The sequence below is a fragment of the Neomonachus schauinslandi genome, chromosome 4 (genome assembly GCF_002201575.2).
Source record: "Neomonachus schauinslandi chromosome 4, ASM220157v2, whole genome shotgun sequence".
NCBI lineage: Eukaryota > Metazoa > Chordata > Mammalia > Carnivora > Phocidae > Neomonachus > Neomonachus schauinslandi.
This window is the reverse complement of record NC_058406.1, coordinates 129,244,934-129,266,834: the sequence shown is the minus strand read 5'-3', so window position 1 is coordinate 129,266,834 and position 21,901 is coordinate 129,244,934. Positions and strand designations below refer to the sequence as shown.

General features: G+C 38.1%; 1 protein-coding gene across 2 annotated transcripts in view; it reads left to right on the top strand.

Annotated features, from left to right (window-relative positions):
- The window catches only part of STAU2 (staufen double-stranded RNA binding protein 2), a 321,925-nt gene that overhangs the window by 146,247 nt on the left and 153,777 nt on the right, over window positions 1-21,901 (top strand). For both annotated transcript variants that reach the window (XM_044914642.1, XM_021688639.2), the window contains exon 9: window positions 8,266-8,326. In XM_044914642.1, the coding sequence (XP_044770577.1) occupies window positions 8,266-8,326 (61 nt within the window). The remainder of the gene's footprint in view (window positions 1-8,265; window positions 8,327-21,901) is intronic.

Genomic DNA, 21,901 nt, shown 5'->3' with positions numbered 1-21,901 from the left:
GAGGAACTCCATACTGTTTTTCAGAGTGGCTGCACCAGCTTGCATTCCCACCAACAGTGTAGGAGGGTTCTCCTTTTTCTGCATCCTTGCCAACATCTGTCATTTCCTGACTTGTTAATTTTAGGCATTCTGACTGGTGTGAGGTGGTATCTCACTGAAGTTTTGATTTGGATTTCCCTGATGCCGAGTGATGTTGAGCACTTTTTCATGTGTCTGTTGGCCATTTGGATGTCTTCTTTGGAAAAATGTCTGTTCATGTCTTCTGCCCATTTCTTGATTGGATTATTTGTTCTTTGGGTGTTGACTTTGATAAGTTCTTTATAGATTTTGGATACTAGCCCTTTATCTGATCTGTCATTTGCAAATATCTTCTCCCATTTTGTCAGTTGTCTTTTGGTTTATTCCTGCTATTGGTAATTTGTTTTCTTTTTCTCCTGATCAGTCTGGCTAGGAGTTTATTAATTTTTTATCCCTTTTAAGCAGCCAGGTTTTTTGTTTCATTGATTTTCTCTATTATTCTATTTAACATTTTATTGATTTCTGCTCTTTATTTTATCCTTCCTTCACTGGTTTTGGATTTAATTTTGTATTCTTTTTTTCTGGTTTTGTAAACTATAAGCTAAGACTGTGGATCTAAGAACTCTCTTCTTTTCTAATACAAGATTTAATGCTATATACTTCTCTTTAAGCACTGATTTAGCTCTGTCCTACAGATTTTGACAAGTTGAGTTTTTATTTTCACTCAGTCCAAGGTGTATTCTAATTTTCTTTTTGACTTCTTCTTTCTAGTCCTATATTCCTTCTGATTTTCTGTCTGCTGCTTTTATTGTTAGTGTCTCCAATTATAAATTTGGAGATTTATAAGTTCAGTTTTGTTTTGTGTACTTTGAAGCTTTGTTGTTAACAGATATATATGCATTTAGCATTGTTATGTCTTTTTGGTGACTTGGCCACCTTATTATTACGTGATTTCTCTCCTTAGCCCTGATAATATTCCTTTCCGTGAATTCCGCTTTGTCTGATGTTATAGCCATCCCAGTTTAATTTTGATTAATGTTTGCATGAGATATTTCCCCCCATCATCTTAGTCTGTCTGTGTCTTTATATTTTTAATGTGGTCATTTTACTTTTCTCTATGTCTCCATGACCTCCTATTGCAATTATACTCTGTATGTTTCAAAGACCTCCTATTGTGATCATACATTTTACTTCTATACATAGTATAAAACTCACAATTTGTTACTAATTATGCTTTATATAGTCAGTTGTCATTTTATGTGGTTGAAATCAGAAAAAATGTCTTATATTTACCCTCATTTTTACCATTTTCAGTACTCTTCATTCATTTGTGTAGATCCATATTCATGAATAATGTTCATTTGTTTAAATTTCTTCCTGGTATTATACTCCTGCTTGTTGAACCTACTCTACAACTACTTGTATTAACAAGCCTACTGGCAGTAATTTCTCTCAGCTTTTGTTTGATAAAGAAGTCCTTATTTCATCTTCATTTTTGCAAGTTATTTTTGTCTGGAGATAGGATTCTGGGTTTTTCTCTTTCTTTCAGTGCAGTAGTCTCCCTTATTTATGGTTTCACTCTCCATGGTTTCAGTTACCTGCAGTCATCCACAGGTCTGGAAGCTCATCAGAAGGTTAATAGTTGCCGAACTCTGCATTAGAATGCCTATGTCATTCACCTCACTTCCTCTCATCCTGTGGGCATTTTATCATCTCGTATCATCGCAAGAGTAGTGAGTATAGTACAATGAGATATTTTGAGAGAAAGATCACATTCATCTAACTTATTATAGTGTTATAATTGTTCTATTTTATTGTTATTATTATTGTTAATCTCTTACTGTGCCTAATTTATAAATTAAACAGTGTCGTAGGTGTGTATGCACAGGAAAAAACATAGTATATATAGGGTTTGGTACTGTCTATGGTATCAGGCACCCTCTGGGGAACTTGGAATGCATCCCTCGTGGATAAGGGGCACTACTGTACTTTAAAAGATCTTGTTCCATTGTCTTTTGACTTATGTAGTTTTTGATGAACATCTGCTGTAATTCTTACCTGCTCTTTCCTCTTCATGTATTTTTTTCCCTTTGAAGGCTGTCACAAATTACCGTTTTCATTAGTTCTTAGCAGTTTGACTATATGTCTAAATGTGATTTTTTTCTTTTTTCCTTTATCCTCTGCCCTCTTCTCTGTCCGTCCTCTTTCCTTCCTCCCTTTCTCCTCCTTTTCCTCCTCTTCTTCCTTTCTTCCCCTTTTTGTATTTTTCCTGCTTAGTGGTGTCTAAACATGGCATCTGTGTTTTGTTATAATTCAGCTACTTTGTCAAATTCTCAGCTATTATTTTTTTCAAATATTTCTTACTCTTTGTTTCCTCTCTTCTGTGGAGTTTCCAGTTACACATTTGTTAGACCATTGGTATCGTTTTGTAGCTCCAGTATCTTTTGTTCCTTTTAATTTTTTACTCTTTTTTTTTCTGTGCCTCAGTTTGAGTAATGTCTATTGATATATCTGCAGTTTTAGTGATTATTTCTTCATCTGTATCCATCTGTTAATAATGACATCACCATTAATTTTCATCTGTGACTCTCCCCCAAGATTTCCATTTGCTTTTGTTCTATAATTTCTATTTCTCTGCTGAGATTTCCCATATGTTTATACATGTTGTCTATCATTATATGTATTACATACATTAAATCTTCTAACTTGCTAATCATAGGTATTGTAAAACTTATTTCCTGTAATTCTGACCTCTGGGTCCTGTTTCATTGACTTCTTTATCCTCTGACAATGGGTAATTCTTGCAATTTTGGGTGTCTCATAATTTTTTAACAAATGGTGGATATTGTATATTGAGAAATCGTGGAGGCTGAGTTGAACAGTATTTAAGTTGAGAAATAGGCATATCTCTTCCGTCAGACTGTTAGTGTGGAAGGTGTGGAGGGTGGCATCAGTCTTGTCAGTAGTTGAGCTCTTTTTTTTTTTTTTTTTAAAGATTTTATTTATTCATTTGACAGAGATAGACACAGCGAGAGAGGGAACACAAGCAGGGGGAGTGGGAGAGGGAGAAGCAGGCCTCCCGCAGAGTGAGGAGCCCGATGCGGGGCTCGCTCCCAGGACTCTGAGATCATGACCTGAGCCGAAGGCAGACGCTTAACGACTGAGCCATCCAGGTGCCCCAGTTAAGCTCATTTTGAGTTTTGTTGTTGCTATCATCACTACTGACTTCAGATTCCTTCAGCAGTGGTGTGCTATTATCTGTGCTTTGTGTGGGGTGAGGTTTAGGGAGGATTTTTCTCTCATGTTTCTGCTCTGCCCTCAGGTTTCAGCAGTCCCTCCTTCACTGTGCCAAGGGGTGAGGTGTATCTGTATGCTCTGTAGTCAGCTCTTGTGCTTATTACTTGATCATAAGAGTGTGGTGGGTGTGGGGACATAGTTCTTGATTTTCTTGCCCAGACTCATTCTCAAGCTGACTGTGTGCCTGGGTCTCAGAGGTGGGTTTTTATCAATGTTTCTGCCTCCTTCCCCATGGTAGCCAAACTTTACTTTGGATCTGTGGGTGCTCCTGGGTGCAAGAGAGTTTCTTGCCTCCTTGTCAGCATTTTCAGACTTCTGCTTTATACTGGTGCAGGACCTTGGTTTCAGGAGTGTTTTCTACCCCTTTATTCCAGGGGTAGGTAGCTTTTGCTTCTACTAAGCAATGAGTCTTTGCCTAAGCTTCTGGGGCAACAGAATCTCTTGTCTCTACCCCAGAGGCAGTTGGTATTTGTTTCTCCCCTTTCTCTAGTGTCTTGAGCTTTTTGCTTTGTATGAGAGAAGAGTCTAGAGAATTGTGTAAAAGTTCCATGCTTTCCTCTCAGTGGCAGACATTCACCAGCTGCATACCTGCTCCACTGAGTGAGGCTCTCTCTGGTTTCTAGTTGTACCTCTGCTTGGTTGTCCTCCTGAGTACTCAGGTGAGGTCCATGGAAAATAGCTTCTGCTTTGAGATCCTAGTTTTTCTAAACTGTTGTGTTTGCCCACACTCAGTCTTTTAGAATTTACTGGCATTTTTTCTCTCTCTCTCTCTTTTTTTTTTTTTTTTTAGATTTTATTTATTTATTTGAGAGTGAGTTGGGCAGAGAGGCAGAGGAAGTGGACTTCCCACTGAGCAAGGAGTCTAATGTGGGGCTTGATCCCAGGATCCTGAGATCATGACCTGAGCTGAAGGCAGACGTTTAACTAACTGAGCCACTCAGGTGCCCCATAGAATTTATTGGCATTTCATCTACTTTCTTCTCACCTGCATTTATAGCATTCATCTCTTCCTTCTTTGCTCTGCCAGTGTTGAGACACTTTGTGAGCCCTGCCTCTCCATGGAGGGGTTTGTCACTCTCTAGAATTCATTTCTCTTGTTTGCTTTACAATCTCAGATCTCTGATGGATTCAAGAGAAGTTATGATTTTTTACATTCTGGGGTGCTTTCTCATTGATGCATTTCTGCATTCTAAGAAAAAGTGGAACATTCTTTTCACCTTTTTAAAATATACTGTTCTTACATCTTGATTTTCCTTTTCACTCATATGTCGGGGTTTCACTTATATCATGGAGTTTGTTCTACATCAAGACATAACTGGTGGGGCACCTTGGTGGCTCAGTCAGTTAAGTGTCTGCCTTCGGCTCAGATCATGATCCCAGGGTCCTGGGATCGAGTCCCGCAATGGACTCCCTGCTCAGTGGGAAGTCTGCTTCTCCCTCTGCCCCTCCCCTCTGCTCATACTCTCTCTCTCTCTCTCAAATAATTAAATAAAATCTTAAAAAAAAGACATAACTGGCATGTGCTTCATTCTTTTTTTTTTTTATATTTGATTATTATATTGGTCATAGTGATACTGATATATATAAAAGGTCAAGATTTATTCAAGATTATGGGGCGCCTGGGTGGCTCAGTCATTAAGCGTCTGCCTTCAGCTCAGGTCATGATTCCAGGTCCTGGGATCGAGCCCCACATTGGGCTCCCTGCTCGGGGGGAAGCCTGCTTCTCCCTCTCCCACACTCCCTGCTTGTATGCCCTCTCTCGCTGTGTCTCTCTCTGTCAAATAAATAAATAAAATCTTAAAAAAAAAAAAGAGTTACTCAAGATTAATGGTATAAAGGATTGGTTTATGATAAAATGCCCTGCTACTGGCCATTTCTGCTTCCTTTTTCCAGAGGCAACCTCTTGCCACCTGCTTCAGCTGTTTATTATTTTTCTATTGTCAGTCACTCATATTTCTGTTTCTCGATTTTTCATTTTTAGATATTAGCTGAGTTCTTGCTCTGAAAAATGAAGACTTAACTCTCATATACATACTCCACATGTACACTTCTCTACGTTTTGTAACTTATCCCCAAACTCTCTTACAAGTAAACATGTCATGTAATTTTTTAGTTCCTTTTTTAAATCTTTCTTGGAGCTCTTTATTCTTCTCAAGTTGGATTGATTGTTTGATAGGTCTGCTGCAGAGCTAGTATTTTGGTTCTTCTATTAACCATTATTTTGAAAATTTCTTTTGCCTCTCTCCCTTGTTGAGTTGCCTATTTTCTGGATGGTTTCCCTTGTTCTTGATTTGCTTCCTTGTTTAGATGGAGCACATACTTTAGTTAGCTTGCCTATAGAAGATACTTGGAGAGTAAATATTTTTTGAGATCTTGTAGGTCTGAAATATCTTCATATTTCCTACACACTTAATTGATAGTCTTTCTGAGATATAATTCTAAATTGTAAATAATTTTTTCACCGATTTCTTGAAGGCATTCCACTGATGTTTTCTACCTCCCACACCACTTTTGAAACTCCAAAGCCTTCTGATTCTTCAGCTTATATAGGAAACTTTTATGTTTTTGCCCCTCTTGATGCTTTTCTGGCTTTTTCTTTTCCTAGGGGTTGTGAAATTCATGGATGATTGACTTGATATGTGTATTCTTTGGTAAATTGCGTTGGGCATTTGGATTTCAATCCAGAAATTCATATACTTTAAAAATGTGAAGTTTCTCATATTATTCCTTCGATAATTCCTCTCCCTCCATTTTTGCTATTGCTTCTTTCTGGGGTACCTGCTGGTCTTATGGATGATCTTCTGAGCCAGCCTATCTGCGTCCCTCCCTTCCTTCCTCCCTTTCTTCCTTCTTCCCTTTTTTCCTTCTTCTTTCCTTCTCTACCTTTGTTCCGTTTTCTAGGAGATTTCTTTAACTGTGTCTTGCAGTCCTTCTTTGAAATTATTTACTTTGGCTGTTGTATTTTTGACTTCCCAGAGCTCTTCCTCATTCTCAAAATACTCCTTTTTATAGCCTCTTATTCTTGTTTAGTGGGTATAATATTTCTTCTGTGGCTCTGAGAACTTTAAAAAATGTTAACCTTTTTGGGAAGTTTTATTCTGTTCCCTTTGTTGTCTTTGCCATTCCTTGTGGGTCAGAAGCCTGGCTGTTGTCTTCTGAGCCCAAAATGAGGAAGGGCGCTGGGTGTCTTATCTTCCAGGATAAATTTGGACTCTCATCTCCTCATTTGCACGTGGCCTATCAGTCCCACCCACAGCTGTGCCTGGTGTTCAGAGTCTCTCTGTTTTAGCCTTTCCTAAGAAGAAACCTCTTAGGAAATTTGTCTCTTGGGGGCCAAAGAGGTGAGTTGGAGGTTTCATAGCACTTTGAAAGACTTGCAGAGCCCTTCCAGGATTAATCTTTAGAAGTACCGAGTATGCATCTGATTCCTGAGGCTTTTTGGGATCCTGGGGGCACAAATCAGTTTACTTTTTTGTAAGGTCTTTGTTGGCTTCTCACTCTTCAGACTAGTTTCAGCCTACTCACATCTGCTAGGTCAGTTACAACTTGTTTATCTGCTTTTCTGATTCCAGACTTTGATAGGGATATCTCTTCTGCTCTTGAGTCCTTCCATATTCTGTTTCGGGGTAGGTGGGCAGAAGAGAGGGAAGGAGAGTTTATGGATTACTGGATTATCAATTTAGAGATGTTGGGGGGGAGAGAGATTACTCCTTCTGTTCACTCTGTCATGTTTAAGCAGAAACCTTACAATAACAGTTTTATTAGTGTTGAGGTAGGAATCAGAGAGGCTTGGGATTCAGATGAATGTGAAAAATTAGACATAGGCCATATAATCTAATATTTAACTAACCTTGGTTATAAGTAGAATGAAAGGAGGAATGAAATGCTAAATTTATTACCAACTTCAACTAAGCCCTCACTTGCCTAAAAAATCTGCATTCTTCTAATCTGCCTGCTCTTCTTTTCCCTAATGTGACTTATTTCTTCCTTACTCCACTTTCCTCAAACTTCTAACGTCCTCTCATGCTGTGATCTCATCTTCACAGAGAATGTGTGCGTGGGGTCTCCACAGGGCTTCCGTTGACACCCGTCTGCATTTACGAGCACTTACTCTTTCTCTCTCCTTTCACAGTGGTACACTATTTGCTAGAATTATATTTTGTGTTTCTATCTGGAGTTTATCCATTTGAACTTTGACATCTGATAATGTAAATATAAAATGCTGATTAGAATAGGAAATATGACTTTTTTTCCCCCTCGAGTACTTTATATCAATAATACCAGCTCCACACAAAGAGAACATAACCAGTTAAAGTCACTTATTAGTTTGACTAAAATACTTGCTGCTTCAAAATACCTTGGTTTCTCTGAATGTATTTTTATAACAAACAGATCAAATAATCTGACGAAAGTCAGGATGTTACAAGTTTTACTTCAAGTTTGGGCTTAGTTTTCCATATTTTGTATATATCATTAGCAGTATTTCGTGACCCTTGTCATAGAACTTTTACAGAACAGACACAGTAATATTTCTGTTGTGAATTTGACCTCAGAAGCCATAAAACCCTTTGGGTCACATTAGCACTTGTGATGATTATTATTGTTTACTGTTTGAATAAGAATTGTTTGCTTTTTAACCATCTAGATAGAGCCTGTGTTGTATATAATACATGTGTTGAATATGGGGCTTTCTTGATTACTTAAATTGTAAATTTAGATGAATGATAAAAGCAGAAGGAGACATAAGAATAGATTTGCATGTGGAAAAGGAAGAAATGAAACTGTTCATATTAGTTACTTTTGTGTCCTTGGTCCTGGGGTCAGAGAGGGAGAGAATAAGCAGAATAATCATGTGAGAGACTTTTGCCTTTGCTTAACTGATTAGTTAACTTTTTTTCTTTTTGAATAAATCTGTTTATCTGGATTTAAACAACTGACTTAATCTTTCAGACAGGGGAAAACAAAGGATGGAGTGGTCCAAAGGCTGGGTTTCCTGAACCAACAAATAACAGTAAGTTTTCACTTTCATGTTGCCTACACTTGGTGTTCATCAGTGGTTCAGTGATTAGACTGGCACTGGATATTTATTGCATCTATTTGGGCCTGAGATGTGGGGGAGACAAGGAAGTCATGGTATTTGCTTTCCTGGAGCTGATGGAAGACATAAGCACTCATATTCTTAGCATGGTTTAGTCATTGCAAACAGAGTACCATTTACTCCACATGGTGAGCATCTAATTTTTTAAAGCTGTTTTTGTTGTAACATTGTTATAATATAAAAGAATCAAGAAAGTAAAGCTATTATCTATAAACCCGTTATACTCTAAAATCAGCTGTTTCAAGATGAAATCAGAGAAGGAGACAAACCATAAGAGACTCTTTTTTTTTTTTTTTTAAGATTTTATTTATTTATTTATTTATTTACTTGAGAGAGAGAGAGCAAGCGAGCATGAGCGGGGGAGAGGCAGAGGGAGAAGCAGTTTCCTCACTGAGCAGGGAACCCGATGCGGGACTTGATCCCAGGACCCCGGGATCATAACCTGAGCCAAAGGCAGACACTTAACTGACTGAGCCACCCAGGTGCCCCCATAAGAGACTCTTAATCATAGGAAACAAACTGAGGGTTGCTGGAGGGGGGAGGTGGGGGGATGGGGTAACTGGATAATGGACATTAAGGAGGGCACAGGATGTAATGAGCAGTGGGTATTATATAAGACTGATGAATCACTGAATTCTACCTCTGAAACTAATAATGCACTGTATGTTAATTAATTGAATTTAAATAAAAAGATAAAATCAGCTGTTTCACATTTCAGTTCTTTTTAGGTACACACTCATTTTTATATGATTATAATATAGATGAAAGTTTGTACTGTGTTATTTTCATTTAACACAGTAATAAGCATTTGTCACACTGTTCTGAATTGTTAGAATTTTTAATATTTTAAATTTTAATATTTTAATATTTTAAAGTCACTAATTGAAATATGAGAAATGTGAGCAATTTTATTCCAAATATAGTGTTATCGACGCTTGAAAATCCCTTCAGTTTATTTCTTTTCTCAAAAGTACACGATCAAGCTGTTATGCATTGGAAGTACAGGCATCTTTCTCTAACTTCCTCCCACCTCTCCCAAAAAGTATCTGTTTTCCCTGACGTGACCGTTTTACTATAAATCAGTAAAACAAAAAAGCCAGTCAGTGAAGACCCTATGAAATGAAGTCCTCAGTGAAGCCAAATTTATCTCATTTCTAACTCAATTTCTCTTCCTTATAACCTCTGGAAGTTGACTAAGCTTAAGTATGTAAATGGTCATAATGAAGAGTATTCTTTGGTATTAACAGCTTATCTCTTGATGTATAATGAAATCAGTAACAAACTTTAATCAAAGCATGCTTATGAGAATTGAATTCTTGGATCATCAAAACTAGCTTCTTGAAAAGAATATTTCAGTGAGGCAATGGTGTTCATGAGTTAACTTTCTGGGAATAATTTAAATAATTTAATAGGGCTCTGAGCCTTTGCTTCCTCTCTATAAGAATGTCGAATGTGATAGGCTTAGCACATAGCCCAAAGAAAAAAATGGAATCCAGTCAGGATTCTCAGAGAGTTTGTGTTTAATTCCTTTGATGTTTGAATATATAGGTTTATAATTACTTGGTAAGGGAATATAAGAAGCATTAAATTGATTTTAGTTTTTTGTAAAATACTTAGCACGGTACCTGTTTCCTAGTAAGTACATAATGAATGTTGATTTTCTTCCATGCCTTCTCCCTCCCTTTTTAAATAAAAATTATATAATTCTATGTAGGCTTATCAAAAATTCCATTCTTACACTTTTTTTTTTTAAAAGATTTATTTGAGCAGAGAGAGAGAGCAGGGGGGAGGGGCAGAGGGAGCGAGAATTTCAAGCAGACTCCCCACTGAGCATGGAGCCTGACATGGGGCTCCATCTCACGACCCTGAGATCAGACCTGAGTTGAAACCAAGAGTTGGACTCTCAACTGACTATGCCACCCAGGTGCCCCCCATTCTTACAGTTTTAATCTGTCAGATGTGTTTTAATGTACCAGGTGACCAATGTATATGTAGTTTATATTTGAATAGTTACTTTGGGCACTAGATATTTTTTCAAAGAAAATAAACACTATGCTTTTGAGTATGGAAGTCAGGTAGTTTTAACATGAAATCACATTATAGATAACCTGCAAACTCTAGCATTTAATGTGGTATTTGTTTTTGTTTGATTTTGTTTTTTTTTAAACTTGCTAAGGGATTTTTGCGAGTAGAAGAGATAGTACAAAGAGGCCACTGAGTTTCAGTGATCAGAAATGTGTAAGAATGCATGAAAGGTGTGCTTTAGACATAATGTTAGAAAGGATAAAGCTGTTTGGAGCCAGCTTAAAACTTAACCAAACTGTTAACACTTTAGAACTTCGTTCGGTCTCCAGTAGTTCAAATTGAGAATTGAAAGAAGGATACGATCCCTCAGCCTTTCCAAATTGTGAGAGGTGAGAAAGCCAATGCCTGGGTTCTTCCCTCTGAACACTGAGTGGTCTCTGCCTCAGGCTACCACAGAGGATAATGGCAGCCCTGCTCTGAAATGTAACTGTTTTACTCCCTGATGGCTAGTTCTCTCTAGTGGCGCCCCAGTGTCCTCTGGAGCCAACATGTAGCTACTTAAATACAACTCTAGCAAAAAGTTAGTTTCTTAGCAATTGATCATTTAGGCAATGAATCCATTACCTGAAAATTAAATTTGTATATTATGGTAACATTTATGTTAAATTCTTTTTTACTTAATTCCTTAAGTTTGAAATTCTGCCCTAAGTGGTTTCAGTCCCATGAAGACTACCTGAGTTAAGAGTTTTGCAGGCAAAGATTAGAGTAGGCATCTCTTGGGATGGCGCATGTGGGGGAAGACGGGAATTTGAGGTTGCCAGTACCGGCGGCCCCGCTGGCCTGTTTTCTGACCTTGAGCGACTCATTTCACATCTTATGGTTCAGTGTGCTCTGTTAGGAGTCATGCATACCAGTTTATAATGCTGACTATCTTTAATAATCTTAACATTTGTACAATGATTAACCATCCTTGAATAACATCTGAAAAGGTAACATACTGCTCTGTAAAACTCAGAATGTTATCATAAAGTGACTCTCTACATTTAAACTCTGTACTACTTTACAAATTATAGTTAGCTAACCATTATTTGGATAAATACTATGAAATTAACTTGGAACCATGGTGTACAAAAATTAAAAGTAGGGAATGCAGAATTGGAAAGGAGAAAGAAAATTTTAACCTGGCATAGCTAGCACCTAACTCTAAGTAGACAAAAAAAGTTAATGTACATGTGCATTTAATTTTTGAAGTGGAAGATATTTTTTTTAAGATTACAGTCATAAGAAACTGCTAACAATTACAACTAAAAAATGGTTTAAATGGTTTTGCAAGTGATTGTGATTGCATAGCCTGGCTCCTGGCTTGATTGCCTGCAGATTTAAAATATGGACCTAATTTTTGCATGCTTCTCAGGCTTTCTTCATTGTACTGAATTGCAGTAAAAGGTAGAGTGACTGTTCTAAGTGTGTTTTTACCCTTTGAATCCCTGTCATAGTCATGTTTAAGTGTAAAAACACGTAAATCTATGATGTGAGGTTTGTGTTAAATTTAGCATGGGGCAATTTTACGCTTGGCATACACATAAAAAGCTAGATTTTTACAGATGAATGACTAACAAGTTTTTTAAAAGATCATGCATTTTAAAGATCTACTGACGGCTCATGGAAAACTTTGTAAAATATTTAGATACAGTTCAGTTGATAATATCTTTTATTTTGTATTCACATTCCATGTTTCTTATTAATAGAGGGTTTTACTTAAAAACAGGTTCATTGTTTCTTAAAGGTGAACTCTAGCTTAATTCAAAATTGGACTAAGCTCAAAGGTATTCACTGGTATGTGCTGAATCCACCCACTAAAAGATTATTTGGAGGCATTTTTCACATAAATATTTTTCCGTTAACCTTTTAAAAAGTTTTATTTAGCCCCTGTGAAATATGCTGGCTCTTCTAGGTTCATTAGAGATGACCCAGGACAAATACCTTGGGGATGGGATAGAATTCTTATTGACCTTTTCAGTATCGTAGTTGGCTTGCCAAAATTTTTGTCACTTTTCTGTCATATTCATATATTGTTAAACTGTATACGTCCTGAAACCAGGAGGCCAGACCATCCCAGTGACATGACTTAAGATAGATTATAGGCTTGTTTCCCATATGCTGTGTACTGTATTTAGAACCTCTGCTTTTTTGTGTGGGTGTGGGTGAGGATTGTACTTTTAATTTTAAGATAGCAGATTAATAGATTCTTTAAGCGTTTTGGGAGAGTTCCCTGAACAATTTACTTTTGTGCCTCCCAAAACAAAACCACTTTGTAATGAGGCTAAAATTTAGTTGGATTTAAATATTAAACTAAGTGATCAAGTTAATTATTTATTTAGACATAAATACTGTGTTGGAAATCTAAGAGTGTAGCTGACTTGTAGCTATCTACTTTTAAAACGATTGTTAGGTTATTTGTGCCCCAGCTGATTGTCTTTGAATGAAGTCCTATCCCGTAAATAAGGGCTGTTTGAAGCAGCAAGACCTACACATCCTCATTGCCTGTGCTCTTGAACCTGCAGAGGCTGCAGGTAGAAATGCTGGTCCTCCCCTGAGCAAGGGAAGGAAGATTCAAATGCTCCAGAAAGATTCTCTCCCCCTTTTACATCAGTGGCTATGTTGGACTTGCCTGAGTGGTGAGAAGCCTTTTTATTACTTGGACTGGGATTCTCTTGTCTTGGTCACTGAATCTAGAGAGATGAGAGGCAGCATTAAAGCTTGCTTCTGTTATAGTCATACAAGTTGAGTTGTAGTTAAAGGCCCATTCATTTATGGAAGAGGAATCAGAAACTAGAATGTAAGTCTTTAATCAGATTACCATAGATAGTATATTTTTCTGAAATATTCTCAGGAAAGATTGAACTTAAAAACTGGTTTGACTCCTATTTTTAGACAAAAAAAAGATTCAGATACTTGGTTTTTAAAAAAGGAAGCCATATGAGCAATTTAAAGATGCATTTATTGATTGCAGTATGAGAGTGTTTTTTAAGTGTAAGAGCAAAGAATGAAAGCATGAAGAAAAGAGATGGATGTAAGTACATAAAAACTAAAAGCGAATTCATGAAGCAGCATAAGAAAATAAAAAGGCAAATGAAAAACAGCGTAAATTGCAGCATATATAGCAACAGGATAAATAAACACAAAGACACAAATAGGTTAATAATAATAAAAGGTAAACATCCCAATAGAAAAATAGCCAAAGGACTTAAGGAGACATTTTAAAAGAACACATTAAATCATGAAAAATTGCTCAGTAATCCAGAAAGTGCAGATTAAAGTAAATGTTACGTAATTTCTGATCCATAAAAATTGGCAAGGATTTAAGAATGATAAATCCAAATGTTCGGGCAACAGGCACTTAGATACTGCTGGTAGGATTGTGAATTAGCATGGATTTTCTGAAGCAATAAGAATCCAAAGCTTAGGCACTTTTCTTTCGAAAGCTTAAGATAGGGAAAAACCGAGAAATTTTTTTCCATAATAAACATATACTGGTTTTATAATCAGAAAAAAAAGTGTATATATATATATATATATTTTTTTTTAAAGATTTTATTTATTTATTTGACACAGAGAGCACAGGCAGGGGGAGCGGCAGGCAGAGGGAGAAGCAGGCTCTCTGCGAGTAAGGAGCCTGACGTGGTACTCGATCCCAGAACCCTGGGCTCATGACCTGACCAAAGGCAGACGCTTAACTGACTGAACCACCCAGGCACCCCCCCAAAACAAGTACATTTAAAATACTCATGGGGTAAGGCACCTGGGTGGCTGGGCATCTGCCTTCGGCTCAGGTCATGATCTCCAGGTCCTGGGATCAAGCTCCATGTTGGACTCCCAGCTCAGTGGGGAGTCTGCTTCTCCCTTTCCATCTGCCTCTCCCCCTGCTTGTGTTCTCTCTGTCTCAGATGAATAAAGAAAATCTTAAAAAAATAAAACAAAACAAAACCACTCACGGGGCACCTGGGTGGCTCAGTCAGTTAAGCATTTGACTTAGGCTCCAGTCATGATCTCAGGGTCCTGGGATTGAGCCCTATGCCAGGCTCTGCTCTGCATTCAGCGGAGAATCTGCTTGGGGATTCTCTCTTTCTCTTTCTCTTCCTCTCTGCCCCACCGTCAAATAAATGAATTAATTCTTTTTTTTTTTTTTAAAGATTTTATTTATTTATTTGATGGAGAGAGCACAGCAGGGGGAAGCAGCAGAGGGAGAAGCAGGCTCCCCGCCAAGCAGGGAGCCTAATGTGGGCCTCGATCCCAGGACCCTGAGATCATGACCTGAGCCAAAGGCAGACGATTAACCAACTGAGCCACCCAGCCACCCTAAATGAATGAATTCTTAAAAACAAAAACAAAGAAAAAAACAGTCACAAACTTTGGCCTTGGGTTGTACAATCTGGCTGAATTTAAACACGTAGTATGTATTGAAGAGCTAGGGCAGCAGTTATCTATATACTGAAACCCACTTGGGGAAAATTTATGACTTTTTTTAATTTTTAATTTTAATATTTATTTATTTTTAAAGAGAGAGAAAAAGAGAGCGGTGGGGAGGGGCAGAGGGAGAGAGAGAATCTCAAGCAGACTCTGCCCAGTGTAGAGCCCAACACGGGGCTCAGTCTCACAACTCTGAGATCATGACCTGAGCCAAAATCGAGTTGGACACTTGACCGACTCAGCCCAGATGCCCCTCTGACTTTTTTTTTTAAAGAAGAAGAGAAAACATATAACTTTCTAAAGTCTGAGTGAAATTTTAATTTTAAGATATTTGTTCTGGAAATCTGAAATATATGCTCTTCTCGGAGCTCTATGGGGATCGAAAGGTGTCTAAAACTATCATTTTCATAACTGGAAGAGAGCTTATAATGCCACATAGGTGGAAGTCTCCCAGAGATTGAAAATTGAAGTATTAATATAACTACTTAATTGATTTTCTCTGTTATAAAAGAAACTCTACAATAAGCAGGAGAAAATCAGGTTAATGCTCATAATTACTTCTTCATCAGCTTGTCTAGAAGGATGGAGTTTTATAAATCCAGTGCAGTGTATTACAACTTGCCAAGAAATGTTAAACTTGTGTGTTATCATCTTTAAAGAAAAAAATACAACTTGAAACATAAAGTATTTAACACACTTAAGTTATAAAGATGATAATACAATAAACATTTGTGAACCCACCACTCGACTTAAGAATCAGAACATTACCTATATCCTTACCTCCACATTTTCCTCTTTTATATCCCTTGGCCTCCCATGTCTCTCCACGACAGGGGTGACCACTCTGTCTGGATTTTGTATGTAGGCCCTTTACCCTTTATTCCATAGTTTCACCATAGAAGTATGAGTCCTTTACAGTATTTGTTTAGTTTTGCTTTTTATTTTTTTAAACTTTAGAAAGATGGCATTTCTTTCTAAATCTTTAGGAAGATTTAGAAAGAAAATTACTGTGTATTTTCTAAAGCTCTTTTCTTCCACTTATTGTAATTTAAGATTGATTTGTTACATTATAGTGTTTCATCCATTATGTGTGTATTGATCCACATTTGAGTTATTTTCAGGATTTTATTATTATAAACAGTATAACTATGAACATTTTTTAACCTTTCTCCTGGTGCACATGTCTAAAGAGTTTTGGGGAACACACCTGGCAGTGGAATTTATATATCATAGGGCATATGTACATTCAGATTTACAAAAACACTAGTTGCTTTGTAATGGGAGTTGTAATGGGAGAGCCTGAGAACCCCTCAAAATATCTAGACCTCCACACTGCTAGAAATAGACATTTAAAAAATCTCTTTTACCTTTGATTTCATTTTCAATGATGAATTTAGTTGAAGTTTAGTTCCAATTCAACTATTCATTAATCTTATTTTTGTTTTGGGACGCCTGGGTGGCTCAGTCTGTTAAGCGGCTGCCTTCAGCTCAGGTCATGGTCCCGGGGTCCTGGGATCAAATCCCACATCGGGCTCCTTGCTCAGCCGGGAGCCTGCTTCTCCCTCTGCCTCTCCCTCTCCCCCTGCTTGTGCTCTGACTCTCTCTCTCTGACAAATAAATAAAATCTTTATTAAAAAAAAAAAAACTTATTTTTCTTTTTAGTTTTTTCAATGGATAAAAATAAATAATGCAAAAAAAGTGAAAAATCTCCCCCACTTTTGTTCTCATTAGCACAGATTTTACCCTGTTTCCCAAGCAAGTTAACTTATGTTTGGTTAGTTTCTTTTGTACTGTTCCAGAATCTTTTTGTACATATACAGCAAATTCAAGTATATATTATTACATCCCCTAGCTTTCCAGACACACTGTTGAATAATTTTTTCTTTTCACTTAAAAATATGTCCTGAAGAGCCTTTCATATTGATATTCATAGGACTTTATTATTATTTAACTAGTTTCTAACTGATGGGTATTTAGATTGTTTACATTATTTTTCTATTATAAATTATCCTGCTGTGTAAAACCTCATACATATATCATTTTACATGTGTGTTAGTATATTTGTTGGGTAAATTCCTACAAGTGGAATTACTGAGTCAAAGAATATGAACATGTGGGCAGAGCAAGATGGCGGAGGAGTAGGAGACCTGGATTTCGTCTGGTCTCAGGAATTCAGCTGGATAGGGATCAAACCATTCTGAACACCTACAAACTCAACAGGAGATCGAAGAAAAGAAGAGCAACAACTCTCTCATCAGAAAAGCGACCACTTTCTGGAAGGTAGGACGTGCGGAGAAGTGAATCCGAGGCGATATTCGGGAGGATAGACGGCGGGGGAGGGGCCTCCGTCAGCCGCTTCTGGCAAGTGATAGAGCCGCGGAGCACAAAATCGGAACTTTTAAAAGTCGGCTCCGCTGAGGGACGTCACTCTGGTGGCTAAGCGGGGGGTGGAACCCTCCGGGACAGTGTGGTCTCAGGACCCTCGGGGTCACAGAAAGACCGGGGGTGCCTGAGTGCGGCAGAGCTCCCAGGTATCGGAGCAGGGAAGCCGGCTGCAGAGGCGGAGCCCAGGCGCGGGCTCTCAGCTCGGGGTTACCATAAACCGTGATCCGCGGCACAGTCGGGCCCCTGCTCCTCCAGCAGGGACCCAACAAGCGGCAGATCCGGGGAGACTCACCTTCCTCCCCCGGGAGGAGCCGCGCGGGAGTGCACCGCAGGGATCTGCTGGGTTTGGAGACTCCACCCGGGGTCGGGTGCCAGAGATAGAAATGCGCGGTCACAGGCCGGGTGAGCACGGAGTGCGGCCGGAGACCAGGGAGACGGGAGTGACTGACGGCTTTTCTCTGGGGCCTCACTGAGAAGCGGGGCCCCGAGTTCTCGGCTCCTCTGGGGCAGAGATTGGGAGGCCGCCATTTTCACTCTCCGCCTCCAAAGCTGTACGGAAAGCTCGCAGGGAACAAAAGCCCCAGAGAGCAAAGCCGAGCAGATTACTTAGCCGGGAGGGGGCAAGGGCGGGGCAATTCCGCCTCCAGCAAAGACATTTGGAAACCACGGCAACAGGCCCCTCCCCAGAAGATCAGCGAGAACAGCCAGCCAAGACCAAGTTTACCGATCAATAAGAACGGCAGAACTCCAGCGCTAGGGGACTACTGCACATAGAATCCATGGCTTTTTTACCATGATTCTTTAATCTTTCAAAGTTAATTTTCTTAACTGTCTTTTTTCTTTTTTTTTCTTTTTTTGAATTTTTCTTTTTCCCTTTTTCAACCAACATCTTATCAATCCCTTTTTTAAAAAAAAAAAACATTTTTATTTTTCATTTTTAGAGTCATATTCTATCCCTTCATAGTACTTACCCGTATTTTTGGCTTATATATATAAGTTGTTCTCTCTTTAAAATTTTGAGATAGTTTCTTCTAACAGATTAAAATATACCCTAAATCTCTAGTATATGGTGTTTTCTATTCCCCTGCCTGATCACATTCTCTCCCCTTTTTTTTTCTTTTTTCTTTTTTTAAATCCTTTTCTTTCTTTTTTCAAACAACTTCTTATCAATTCCTTTTATAAAATTTTTTATAATTTCCATCTTTACAGTCATATTCCATCCCTTCATCATATCAACCCTTATTTTTGTACATATATAAGTTTTTCTTTCTTTAAAATTTTGGGAGGCACTTTCTTCTAAAAGACCAAAATACACCCCAAATCTAGTGTGTGGCACTGATCTATATACCAGCCTGATCATATTTGATCACATTCTGGTTTTTTGTTGTTGTTTTGTTTTGTTTGTTTTTGTTTTTATCTTTATCTTTTTCTTTTTCTTTTTTCTCTCTTTCCGTTTCTTGTTCCACTGCTTCAGGTCTTTTCTGATTTGTTTAGAGTATATTTTCTGGGGACGTTGTTACTCTGCTAGCATTTTGTTCTCTCATTAATCTATTCTTCTCTACACAAAATGACAAGACGGAAAAAATCACCTCAATAAAAAGAACAAGAGGTAGTACCGACTGCCAGGGACCTACTCAATACGGACATTAGTACGATGTCAGATCTAGAGTTCAGAATCATCACTTTAAAGATACTAGCTGGGCTTGAAAAAAATATGGAAGTTATTAGAGAAACCCTTTCTGGAGAAGTAAAAGAACTAAAATCCAACCAAGTAGAAATCAAAAAGGCTATTAATGAGGTGCAATCAAAAATGGGGGCGCTAACTACTAGAATAAATGAGGCAGAAGAGAGAATCAGTAATATAGAAGATGAAATGATGGAAAATAAAGAAGCTGAGAAAAAGAGAGATAAACAACTACTGGACCACGAGGGCAGAATTCGAGAGATAAGCGATACCATAAGACAAAACAACATTAGAATAATTGGGATCCCAGAAGAAGAAGAAAGAGAGAGAGGGGCAGAAGGTATAATGGAGCAAATTATATCAGAGAACTTCCCTAATTTGGGGAAGGAAACAGGCATGAAAATCCAGGAAGCACAGAGAACCCCTCTCAAAATCAATAAAAATAGGTCAACACCCCGACATCTAATAGTAAAACTTACGAGTCTCATAGACAAAGAGAAAATCCTGAAAGCAGCTCGGGAGAAGAGATATGTAACCTACAAGGGTAGAAACATTAGATTGGCAACAGACCTATCCACAGAGACCTGGCAGGCCAGAAAGGACTGGCAGGATATATTCAGAGCACTAAATGAGAAAAATATGCAGCCAAGAATACTATATCCAGCTAGGCTGTCATTGAAAATTGAAGGAGAGATAAAAAGCTTCCAGGACAAACAAAAACTAAAGGAATTTGCAAACACAAAACCAGCCCTACAGGAAATCTTGAAAGGGGTCCTCTAAGCAAAGAGAGAGCCTAAAAGCAACATAGACCAGAAAGGAACACAGACAATATACGGTAACAGTCACCTTACAGGCAATACAATGGCACTAAATTCCTATCTTTCAATAGTTACCCTGAATGTAAATGGGCTCAATGCCCCAATCAAAAGAAACAGGCTATCAGACTGGATTAAAAAACAAGACCCATCGATATTCTGTCTGCAAGAGACTCATTTTAGACCCAAAGACACCCCCAGATTGAAAGTGAGGGGGTGGAAAACCATTTACCATGCCAATGGACACCAAAAGAAAGCTGGGGTGGCAATCCTTATATCAGACAAATTAGATTTTCAACCAAAGACTGTAATAAGAGATGAGGAAGGACACTATATCCTATTTAAAGGGTCTATCCAACAAGATCTAACAATTGTAAATATCTATGCCCCTAACATGGGAGCAGCCAATTATATAAGCCAATTAAAACAAAATCAAAGAAACACATCGACAACAATACAATAATAGTGGGGGCTTTAACACCCCCCTCACTGAAATGGACAGATCGTCTAAGCAAAAGATCAACAAGGAAATAAAGACTTTAAATGACACACTTGACCAAATGGACTTCACAGACATATTCAGAACATCCCACCCCAAAGCAACGGAATACACATTCTTCTCTAGTGCCCATGGAACATTCTCCAGAATAGATCACATCCTAGGTCATAAATCAGGTCTCAACCAGTGCCAAAAGATTGGGATCATTCCCTGCCTATTTTCAGACCACAATGCTTTGAAACTAGAACTCAATCACAAGAGGAAAGTCAGAAAGAACTCAAATACATGGAGGCTAAAGAGCATCCTACTGAACAATGAATGGGTCAACCAGGAAATTAAAGAAGAATTAAAAAAATACATGGAAACCAATGAAAATGAAAACACAACTATTCAAAATCTTTGGGATTCAGCAAAGGCAGTCCTAAGAGGAAAGTATAGAGCAATACAAGCCTTTCTCAAGAAACAAGAAAGGTCTCAAGTACACAACCTAACCCTACACCTAAAGGAGCTGGACAAAGAACAGCAAATAAAGCCTAAACCCAGCAGGAGAAGAGAAATAATAAAGATCAGAGCAGAAATCAATGAAATAGAAACTAAAAGAACAGTAGAACAGATCAACGAAACTAGGAGCTGGTTCTTTGAAAGAATTAACAAGATTGATAAACCCCTGGCCAGACTTATCAAAAAGAGAAGAGAAATGACCCAAATCAACCAAATCATGAATGAAAGAGGAGAGATCACAACCAACACCAAAGAAATACAAACAATTATAAGAACATATTATGAGCAACTCTATGCCAGCAAATTAGATAACCTGGAAGAAATGGAGGCATTCCTAGAGATGTATCAACTACCAAAACTGAACCAGGATGAAATAGAAAACCTGAACAGACCTATAACCACTAAGGAAATTGAAGCAGTCATCAAAAATCTCCCAACAAACAAAAGCCCAAGGCCAGATGGCTTCCCAGGGGAATTCTACCAAACATTTCAAGAAGAATTAATACCTATTCTTCTGAAACTGTTCCAAAAAATAGAAATGGAAGGAAAACTTCCAAACTCATTTTATGAGGTCAGCATTACCTTGATCCCAAAACCAGACAAAGACCCCATCAAAAAGGAGAATTACAGACCAATATCCCTGATGAACATGGATGCAAAAATTCTCACCAAAATACTAGCCAGTAGGATCCAACAGTACATTAAAAGGATTATTCACCATGACCAAGTGGGATTTATCCCTGGGCTGCAAGGTTGGTTCAACATCCACAAATCAATGTGATACAATACATTAACAAAAGAAAGAACAAGAACCATATGATCCTCTCAATAGATGCAGAAAAAGCTTTTGACAAAGTACAGCATCCTTTCTTGATCAAAACTCTTCAGAGTATAGGCATAGAGGGTACATACCTCAATATCATAAACGCCATCTATGAAAAACCTACAGCGAATATCATTCTCAATGGGGAAAAACTGAGAGCTTTCCCCCTAAGGTCAGGAACGCGGCAGGGATGTCCACTATCACCACTGCTACTCAACATAGTATTGGAAGTCCTAGCCACAGCAATCAGACAACAAAAAGAAATCAAAGGCATCCAAATTGGCAA